General features: G+C 36.4%; 1 protein-coding gene across 1 annotated transcript; it reads left to right on the top strand.

Annotated features, from left to right (window-relative positions):
- Positions 1-3239: 3239 nt before the first annotated feature.
- LOC117115548 (NXPE family member 3-like) lies at positions 3240-10681 on the top strand. The gene is made up of 4 exons (XM_033259397.1): positions 3240-3351; positions 6494-7263; positions 9129-9184; positions 9833-10681. The coding sequence occupies exons 1-4, from the start codon at positions 3289-3291 to the stop codon at positions 10615-10617; spliced, it is 1674 nt and encodes a 557-aa protein (XP_033115288.1). The 5' UTR covers positions 3240-3288; the 3' UTR covers positions 10618-10681.
- The last annotated feature ends 987 nt before the right edge of the window (positions 10682-11668 follow it).

The following is an 11668-nucleotide window of genomic DNA, read 5'->3' as shown; positions in this document are numbered from 1 at the left end:
TTTGCTATTATAGGCCTAATCAATAAATTCCTCATCAACCGATATAACCTTAAACATTCTTGGAATTGATATAACATTACTGATGTCGTACTATACACACCCTTCAGTGTGAAATGTGGCTCTCTTTGCAAGCACATCTAACATCTAAGGAAAGAAGAGCTTAGATTGGTACCAGATAAAATAATTTTGTTATCAACAATATTACATTATGCTAATTTTCATCTTTGTAAGCGCATAAGACAGTGCAAATTATTTCTGTGACAGTCTTTTGAAGTGTGTAAAGCTGCATTTTATCCCATACATAGTCAAAATATTGGGGGGGGGGATGATACAAGGGACCACCCCCCCCCTTGTCAAATGATGGGGGGATATATCCCCTCCATCCCCCCCGGGATCTACGCCTATGGCTGGGTTGATTCTCGAACGAGAAAACGAAATTGACTCAAGCTACATGACCTTCTTTATACATTTAATAAAACCAATTTCTTCTAATTTTAAATACATTTTCCCTTGAATTCGTTATCACGCACAGACTTATGCTAAATGCGTGACAAATTTATGTCCGTCCGCGATTTTTTTTCCGTACGAAACATTTACATGAAACTCCACTCGGGCTGTCTCAACTAAATCGACTCGAAAATCTCCTATTGCAGAATTCAGGAGGTCAAAAGGTCACCAGCAGATAAACGTCTACAAAACAACTTTTGAGAGAACGTTGCTGTCTGATTTTTAAAAATTCATTTATGTTACCATGCTATACTAATGGGTCGTTTAAATATATAATAGGCCCTATTTGATTGAGCTGCACGAGTGATGAAAAGTGTTATTTGAATTTGAGTTACCGTACTCGCGCGAATAAGCTTAAAATATTTTTGCACTTTCTGAGGAGCGCTTATTTAAACGGGGTGCTTATGAAAACAGAGTGATAATTGCTTATGGAAATAGATGAAAATCGAGAGGTTCTTATGGGAAATTATTAAATTCAACAGGCACTTTTTGAATGGAAAAGACAGAACGAATGGTGGTTAGGCGGAAAATATAATCCTCAAGAGAACATGGCTCATGACAAGAATGCGTGAATATTTACATAACAGCAAAATAGCAGATGCAATTAGTGGTGGTGGATAGTGGTTAGCTTGTTGGCCATCGGCCGATTGAGATTAGCAGGATGGCAGGATCATTGTATTTTCTCTTGAAAACTCAGATATAATATGTTAAAGGTCGGAAAAAGAAAAAGTGCAGTAGGACTAGGTATAGACAAGTATGTAAAAAGTGTTAAGTTGGAAATACTGCTAGTCCAGGGATAGGAGCTCTCATCTTTCCAAGAGAAATATCCTCATTTTGATATTGACCTAAAAAGAATGTGTTTCCACTCTGCAGCTCAAATCATGCCAACAACAACAGTCCAGGATTGATTGGATTATTGACTTGCTAAAAAAAAAATCTTGTGATATTACTGACGGGGCGCTAATTCAAATTCAAACGGGGCGTTTAAGGAAATTTTCACATTAGGAAGGGCGGTTATTCAAACGGGGCGCTTATTCGCGCGAGTACGGTACATACTGTAACGATTTTTATTTTTTTAATTAGGTCTGGGTTTAAATCTAGGTGCATAATTACCTAGGCCTACTAACTACTAAAAACTATACCCTTTCAGGGGAAAGCACAAAGAGGAAGGGAAAGCGCGTTTCTTCATCAAATTAATGAAACAGGGTGACAGTTATTTTCAAATTAAGAAAAGAGCTGAGAATAAGCAGCTCTCTAAAATACTGGATGCCATAAGACCTGGAAAAATGACAGAGCATCAATGAATGTATGAATGAGGCCTAGCCTAGTAATATTAATATTTTTATAGGCATAGTAAATAGTATCTGCAGGTTCTTGATTGCAAGGCTTAGACCAATTAGTTAATTAATGATTATTATCATTATTATTCATTACTATTATTAATTATTATGTTACTAAAACCTACCTTACGGGGAACTTAAAAATGGAGAATTTAGAGAACAATTAAAAAAAACGACGTTAAGGGGAAATAACACAAAATGTATTCCCATTGGACTAGTTATTAAATATAGGCCGAGTAAATAGTATCTGTAGGTTCTTAAAGGCTTTGGCCAAGTTAATTCGATGCTGAAATGATTATTATTATTATAATTTTTGGTATCGCGCATTGGATCAATATCCAATGGAATTACGTTATTCCTGAAGCTTGGTGACAACAAGTCTCGTCAAACTTCTAGTAGGACCTTCCTGAGGATCCTTGCCGTGTTCAGAATCACGCTTTTCTAAAGTTCATCTTTTCTGGTTTCTACATCGATTTGTTCTCAGTCTTTTCTTTAATTATTATTATTATTATTATTATTATTATTATTATTATTATTATTATTATTATTATTGTTGTTGTTGTTGTTGTTGTTGTTGTTGTTGTTGCTGTTGCTGTTGCTGTTGTTATTGTTGTTGTTGTTGTTGTTGTTATTGTTGTTATTATTATTATTATTATTATTATTATTATTATTATTGTTATTATTAATTACATTACAAGGATAGTTTGGCCAAGTTCAATAATGCCGGTATAATTTTTTTTTAAAAATTATTATTTAATAATATTTCTCTTATGCACTCTATTTTTTATTCCATGCTTTAATTTTTCCTCCCAATTTTTTCAAAATTTCAATCAACGTCATGTGAAGCGTGACTATTGGTGTCAGCCTAGGCCTAGTTTAGGGAGGGGCCTAGGTAGGACTTAACTCAGGGGGTACTACACTTTATAAAAGGGGGTACTAGCTTTTGTTGTAGATATTATACTAATATAACATTAACATACAAGAAGGTCTATGGCGGTTCAACTGTGTCATAATTACTACACGTACTACGCGTAGTACGTGTAGTAATTATGACACAGTTGAACCACCATAGAACTCGAGTCGAGTCAATCCGAGATGGCCCGAGTGAAGTTTCATGCAAATGTTTCGTACGAAAAAAAAAAATCGCGGACCGTCCCGCACGATGCGAAATGGTTGGTAACTTTGAAAAAAATTGTGTGGGACTGTTCCAACAGCTGGCTACGGCATTGATCGTCACAAAGAAACATTATTGTAAGCATTCACCGTTTGCCGAGTCGTCGGTGGCATCAGTTCAAACAACTCTAAGGACAAAAAGTCTGTCGCCCTCTCAAGAAATAATATATGATTGCTGTCCTTCCTTCTATACTGTACTGTTGCTGACGAGTGGAGCTTGTTTGCTGTTGTTGGTCTTGGCGTTGTTGTTAATTATTATAGTTGTAGTATGAATCGCCATAGAGCAAAGGTTATATTGTTTCTGTCATTTGTTACTATTGTCTTACTAATGGTAAGTAATATATTTAGGCATACTGATGTTATCAGTAAGTGGCGTAGCTACTGGCATTGCCGTGCAAAGCACTGGGGGCTAGTGGCTATTTTAGAGGCCCATTCATAAATAGACTTAAACATTTTAAATAATTTCCAACTTAATTTTGAAGAAAAAACGGCCAGCGGGGCCCTAATATTATTCGGTTTTTAAAGAAGAGTAAGCATTGATTACTGAAACTACGCCTTTGTTGTCAACCAGACGTTGGTTACTGTTTTACGCCTTAATGACTTCATAATCTTGGTTTAGAATTATAGCTTTCTGGAATAAGCATTTTAAATATTTAATATACGGGTAGGTGCACGGTGTATTTTTGAGGACTTGGTAGCAAAAGTGGGGGAATTTAACTTTAGGGAATTCCCCTATTACATTAAAGGCCCCGGTAATTGATCTTGCACTTGGGCCCTTTCGCACCTAGCTGCGCCGCTGTCTTCAGTGGGCAATTACCGTAGTACAGATGTCATTAAAGAGTATTTAACTGTGGAATACCGATTGAATCCTGCAAAAACAAATGCCCAAATCCCGCAGGTTTTTAATGCGCTAATCGCATATAGGCCTAAATGGAATTTTCGGACTATTGTATAGAAAACGACGGAAAATTGTAGGCCCGTAGTCAGCATCTACCTACTCTCTAAATGCAAAAGTGTTAAAAAAAATAAAGAGTGAAAGAGTGCCAACAGTGACCACTCTTGACAGGGTGAAATAGAGAGTGAGATGCATGTAATCCAGTTTTTACTGTCATTTTTTTTCTTTCGGTATACACCTTTATTTCAAATCAAGTTGATCAATGTAAAACATTAAAAAAAGGCTATCAAGAGCTCAAAGAAGTATTATAATACACAATAAATGTATTAAAGTAGTACATATATAAAGGACTGTTGTTGTTGAGAATGATTCAACGTTAAATAATAGTGATAATAACTTACATTTGATGATCTTCAACAACACCAGTTCTTTTCAGAACTACTTAGATAGGTGAGACATACATATACTTCACACATATCATCCTTGACAAAATGTTTTGAATACTAAAAAAAGTGCTACAAGACTGGACGCTATCCCCAGCGAAACGTTCATTAGATGAGTCTCTGTAATCCTATTGTGTGAAGTACACGATTGATCGAAATTGTTCTGAAAAAAAATATATTATTACATATAAAGTATAAGGAGAGAAACAAATTTCAGTTTGAATGTATTAATCAATGATTGTTAACACGAAAAAAGAGTGACTTACCCATCCTCCTTTCAAATTTATCCATTCCAAAAATTCCGTCTCTACGAATTGTCTACACTCTGTATTACTTGATCAATCAAATCAGTTCTGTTTCTATCTGTACATAACACGGCTAACTTTGCTCCAAACACAAAAACCGTGATTATACGACCCCAGTTTATAATGTTATCACTAAACATCTTTGTTAAAACGTCTTAATATTCTCATTTGAATCAAGCGATACTTCTCTTTTCAAATTATAAAGATGTTCATCGCACGCTTTATATATCTTTTCTCAATAGGCCTATTTGAAAAAATTACAGTTCATATCCCCTATATATTCCATATCATTGCCTAGTTTATATGCTACAAACGTTGAATTGATTTCTCGTGCAATTCTTTCAGTTTCCATGCTTATATTTTTCCCTCGAATAACGCTATTTCTTCAAAATATATATACCTAAAACGAATACGAAAATTATATGACCTCACTTACGTTTATACCAGTATTATTATCATAATCATTATTATTATTTTTATTATTATTCTCGTTTTGATTCAGACTATTCAAAAAACAAACACGTCATCGCTCAACCAATGAAAATCGTTCTTTACATGAACCAATCAAATTAACTATATATATGAGAAATCTGGACCTATTTTTCTAAAAGTGGACCCATTTTTAAATGTGGACCCATCATTAGAAAAACATAGTTACCAACCTGAGAGATTTTAAATGCGTGACTACACCAGTTAAGTGTGGGGTCGTCAGGCCCCGGGTTTCCAGGGTCGGAACCGCGGTGTGGGCCGGCGACAGGCACATCAACGGCTGGTTGTGACAATGAACGCGCAAGACCGCTCGAAACTGATTCTACTAAATGCGGGCAAAGATATAGAAACACAAGATAGAGCACTCGCTAGTGGCGTATCCAAGGGGCCCCCCTCATATTTTGGTCGCGCCTCCTCCCCCATTTTAATACTGCTAGATACGCCACTGGCACTCGCATGGTATAAAAATGAGGCGGAAATCGTGCCCGACGTAGGCGGCGCCCTTCTTTTTAACCATGCAAGTTTTATATACTTCGTGCCCGACGTACAGGGTGCCCTTCTGTTGCTAAGTATATCCAGACGCACACGGTGCCCTTCTTTTTCCACTAAGGAAAACTTCATCACTAGTGCGTCCGTCCGGCCATACGATTTTACCCTATATTATTGTTGTTTTCTATACTGATCCATAGGCTTAATTGTGTGTTTTATTTAGATAATAGCAATGATTTCTACCTCCGCCAAGGAATTATGTATTCACCGTTGTCACTGTCTGGGTACAATTGTACTAATTGTACAATTGAATACAATTTTTTAATTGAGAATTGACAACAAAATACGCGACGACTTGGTAACGAAAGTTTGGTTGAAGTTTTTTTTAGATCCAGCCGTAAGGGGCGTCCCATTGTTTGTATTCCCACCATGCATTTCGGTGGGTATAAATAACACCTGTCTCTTATACACATCTAGATGTGTATAAGAGACACGCATAAGACAGTGCAAATTATTTCTGTGACAGTCTTTTGAAGTGTGTAAAGCTGCATTTTATCCCATACATAGTCAAAATATTGGGGGGGGGGATGATACAATGGACCATCCCCCCCTTGTCAAATATTGGGGGATATATCCCCTCCATCCCCCCCGGGGTCTACGCCTATGTTTGTGGTAGGAGGTTTTGCTGAAGAGGCTAGAAATCCCCTTGCTACAAGCCATAAGTCCATCAATTTTTTTTATTAATCAAACTATCTACCTGCCATAAGCGGCCTATGAATATTCTTTAACATCATCATATACCTTGTCAAGAACAATCTAATATTAGCATGATTTTTTTTTACTTCCTTTTAGGGTATCATTAATAAATATGGAAATACAGGTCTATTGAAAGTACCAAAGACTGTCTGGCCAACCAAGTCTGATTTAAAGGGTAGACCTACAGTCCATATGTTTCCAACATTTACGGAAACAGAAGCAAAACATCGAGAAGATCAAGTTTTACCGGTATTTACAAACACTGATGGAGTTGGCTCGATGGGATACACAGATCCAACAAAGAGTACATTCTCAGTTAAATACGGAAAACCAATTGTATTTGGCGAGTTCTTTAGCATCATCATCGAAGCACGCGACGCAAACGGTCGTCATCGTGTCCAGGGCGGTGACTTTTGGTACGCAGTCGTCTCAACTGGAAAGAGGTTTGCTACTGCAGGAAAAGTTATTGACTATAAAAATGGAACGTATGAGTTAGTCTTTTTCGCTGGTTGGCACGGAGAAATGACACTGAACATCAAACTTGTGCTTACAAGCGAGGCTGTTCAGTTTTTTCTACATGACATATGGCACAGGGCAGGCCGCAAAGTATGGGGAGGACAATTTAAAGATGGAGAGCTTTTAGAGAGGTCGTTATGTAGATTAGAAACAAGAGGTGTCTGGCATGATAAATGTGAATACCCGAATCCACTGGCGCTCGGTGGAAGTTTTGTGATGCTTTGTGATCGCCCACCGACTTTGCCATGCTCATCGTTTTACGCTTTTCATTCAAGATATAAGCCTGCTAAAACTGAAGTTGAAGTAAGATATTCTTCAATACGAACCACACATAGCGACTTCTTTACAACGTGAGTTTTCAGTGTAGCCACACTAATAATTATGCTTATTTTTGTCAGTTGCGGTAGTTTTATTTGTCCTCTTGGAAATACTAACTACGATCAAGCTAGACTACTGGAGAATATTACGATTTTATCCGTTTTTTAGAATACAGATGTTCTGTATGTAGGGCCTTTAAGCATTTTTATTAGCATGTCATAAGCATGAGATTGTTGTTATTATTAATACTCGCAAAAAGGACGCCTTCGGCGGCCTTGCGAGGCTGTGAGCAGCGGTGAGGTACTGGGGCGAGACCAGATATTTGCAGTAGGGAGTGCAGAAAGAAGGAAACTCCTGTATAAATAACACAAGTATAAATGAATTGTGAACAGTGGCGTAAAGGCCTATGTGCTCTCGAGGCGGTCCACAGGGTCCCCGACCTCAAATGGTCGCTCTATCACTCTAACCAAAAAGGGTTTTGTTGATACATAACAGCATAATGTGTCTCTGACATCGACTGTGGGACATATCATTGTTATATCCAGTGTGGCGGATTAAAGGGCGCCCTGCTGACCTAGCCCCCACTAAATTTGTCAATTTAAAAAAATTGAGGTAAAAAGAAAATTATATTCGTGTTTTAAGACTCAGAGTGGCATTTCCCACCACAATTATAAATGTTCCTACCTCAGCCCCAACCATGGGGGGGGGGGGGCGTGGGGATAAGGTCGTATAACCCTCCATCTCTAAAAGTTCCTCACTGCCTCCCCCCCCCTATTTAAAATTTCTGTATCCGCCACTGATATTATATCATTTATTTGTCGTTTAAAACATTTAGAATAACAATGATTGAATATGAGCACATCTAAAATCCACTCCTAAACCCCCACTCCTAAAGAAGAAAAAAAGCTGCTCACCATTTACCTAACATCTGTACACTACTTTGCCAGCTCAAAAACACTCTAACATGTTAGGGTGATGGGGGAGGTCTGGACGTCGACGAACATCACCCCCTATGGACCAGGAGTATCATTTAAATAATCATTCTGTGAAGACCAGTAGGCCAAAAATATTTTAAAGCATAATATTGAATATTGCTACGTATTTCACTGTATTTTTAAAAGACATTTGCAAATGAAACCCAAATTACCTTTAAAATAAATACCGGTAAAGAAGAACATTAGCCAAAAATTTTGTTTGAGTCAGGCTCCGGAGGAAAAAACAAAAAGACAAAAAACAGTTGTTCGACGAAAAACTAGGGAACGGTTAATGAGATACAGATTTTCATCACGTATTGACTTAGTTTAGTGGTTAACATGGTCACTTTATAATATTAAATTTAATTCCATTATATTTAGTGAACATTATACGCGTTTTTATCAGCCGCACTCATTGAAGTGGTACGTCCACTTACCTACTACAAACTAAATACTCTGCTACTCCTTTCACTGTACTAAGTAATTTGAATAATTTATTCTCGGACTCCTAATGATGAAATAATTAATGTCGAAATATTGAATCCTGACACGATGGCGTGCATTTCGATACTTGGAGTATGTAGGCCTATTATACTACCTTATCTGAGATTGATCAGTGGCCTTTTCGGAATTCTCACATTGTGTTGCTTTTGTAGTGTCTTCGTCTAATATTTTATGTAGACTCGTGTTATTGAGAAAAAGTTAATTTTTACGATATATGGACATAAATAGGAACTCAAAATATACAATTAACGGTAAGACATTTAAAAGAATGGTGCTACGATATATTTCTTCCAGGGCTGCGCACGCGTCTTGACGGTAAATCGGCACAAACATTTTGTCCTTAGCGTATGATGATACCATTTTTGTGGATCATGATAATAGTTGGGGTTTTGGATGACATTTTTATTATTTATTTTCAGAAAAGCAAATTTCGCTCCACTTCAAAATGGAACAATTCAATTGAAAAGTGAAACAAGTAAGGTGTACCTTTATTTATTTTATGCATTACTTAACATTCAATAATTAGTTTATTGTTTTTAAGGATACCCACAACGGGATGCAGTCCTCCTCGCGATCTTTCCATTTCTTTCGTATCTGCTGCTTCTCATGCCCATGTTGTGCCTAGGTACTTCACCTTTTTTTTATTGCCAACAAAATAGATTGATAGGTAGAAATCAAAATATTGACAATATTTGATAAGGTATAGCACAAAAACTAACAAACGCTTAATAACACTGACTTGATAATTTTTTAGCAAAATAATTATTTTCTGGCACAAAGGTAAGATGTTCAGCCTTTCTTCGTCGTTTCCAATCCTCGGTTATTTTTCCATTGTTCATTTTTGTCACTTTGTTATTATTATCGATTATTACACTGTAGTATCCTTCGAACATGACGGCCAATAGATTGTTTTACACATATAATTTCTATAAGTAAATTTTACTATATTATAGGGTCGTTTCTCAACAGTAGCCTATACCGTATAAAATATAACAAATCAATCATTAGGCCTATTTTTTTTATTATTGTTAATAATGTTAGTCGTCTTAAATTATTACTGTATATACGGTATTATTTAAAACTGTTTGCTTTTTTTTACCTATTTATTTGTTTCTAATAATAGATGGAAACTTCACAATCGAATCCGTCATAAACTCATTAAATCTACAAAAATGCCGACCGGATATACCAGAACCTTTGAGTGACGGATTCTGGGAAAACAGTACATGGCACTCATTTGCATGCAATGCAAAATTATGGACCACTGATGAGATTAAAGTTTGTATAAAAGGAAAGAATCTTATTTTCATGGGTGATTCAACGACGCGACAGTGGTGTGAAAAATTACTTTATTACTTTGGCCTAGGCCTTCCAAAAACTTATTCAGTAGGATCAATATATGTACAAAATGACATTATAAACATGACTTTTAGGTTCCATCCTTACATTTTGAGTTCCAGATTGGAATTGAAAGATTTTGGGAAATTCGAGGTTGACCAATTGGATTCGTTACCAAATGACACGTGCGATTACATTATCATGATAAGTCCATGGGCCCATTATGATTTTTGGACCAAAGAGGCATATAAAACTCGTCTTAAAAACATTCGTGCAGGAATAATCAAATTCCGAAAACGGTGTCCAGAATCAGTTTTTGTTATCAAAAGCCCACATCCGAAACAAGAACGTGGTCCCAGCAAGGGAGAAATAACTGGATGGCTTGCAAGTGATGTGCTCTACTATCAGTTTCGAAGACTATTACGTGAGACATTTTCAGGAATTAGCGTTCATTTCATAGATATTTGGGACATGAATCTCTCGTATTACACTCCTAATACAATACATATGCCAATGGACGTTTTATTACAAGAACTCTTTATGTATTTTTCTCATGTATGTTCCAATTGACCTTGTAAGCCTGTATCAGAACATGCATTTTTGTCACAATTAAAACACGCCTTGTAATAAGAAAGATTATATCTTTATCCTGAAAAACTTTACACAAAAAATACAATAGCAGTGGGCTGAATTGATGCATTTTTTACAATATACATTTTTTTTACAATAAAAGTTATATTAATATTGAAACATGCAAAGGACAAAAAAAATGCATAAAACAAAATAGTTATAAAAATATATATTTTTAAAGTGTGTTTTCATTATAGATGATTCGATTATTTAACAATCGAGTTAGATAAGGCAAAGGGCGTTTAGTTTTACAGTAATATTCTTGATATGCATTATTATGTCTAAGGACCATTTGGGAAACTGCCTTACCAGGTTTGAAACCAACCGGGCTATAGTTGGATCCGGATTTAGCAGATTTTTCAGCGAAGTCTTTACATAACTTGTTTAGTTATATTTGTAGTTTGTAGTTAAGATAAATTGTGATCCCAGCCCCGAAACCTTGACTCAGAAATACTGGGATGGTGTCCGGCGGGGGATAGTTTCTACCATTTTTATCTATTTAATGTACAGTATTTGTCCTCCTTGTAATCCCGGCCCCTAAACCTTGACTCAGAAATACTGGGTTAGTGTCCGGTGGGGGATAGTTTTTATCATATTGTAATTAAGTTATGTATAAGCTTAACCTTGAGCGGTAATTCCTGGCCTCGAAACCTTGACTCAGAAATACCTGGTTGGTATCCGGCGGGGGATAGTTTTTCACCAAAGTTTTTACTATTCATTTTATTGTACTGTGCTGGTCCCATTTTAGGTCTGGTTGGATTATAACCCCAAATAATTTAACCTGACTGACAATCTCCAAATGATGGTCATATAATGACGATTTGGGCAGTTGTATATGCTGTTTGCCAAAATACACTTGCATAATATGATATTTTTTAGGATTTAATTTTAGATTATGACAGGTTTGTTTCTATAAGATGCTACACCCTGTCCTGCAGTATTTTTAATCTGAGAGTGCCATTTCCAGCCATCTAGAGGTGCCATAATCATA

The sequence above is a fragment of the Anneissia japonica genome, unplaced genomic scaffold (assembly GCF_011630105.1).
Source record: "Anneissia japonica isolate Jap-2015-1 unplaced genomic scaffold, ASM1163010v1 scaffold199_len4679917_cov187, whole genome shotgun sequence".
NCBI classification, from domain to species: Eukaryota; Metazoa; Echinodermata; class Crinoidea; order Comatulida; family Comatulidae; genus Anneissia; species Anneissia japonica.
Note: the sequence above shows the minus strand (reverse complement) of the source record. Positions and strands in the feature narration are given on the sequence as shown.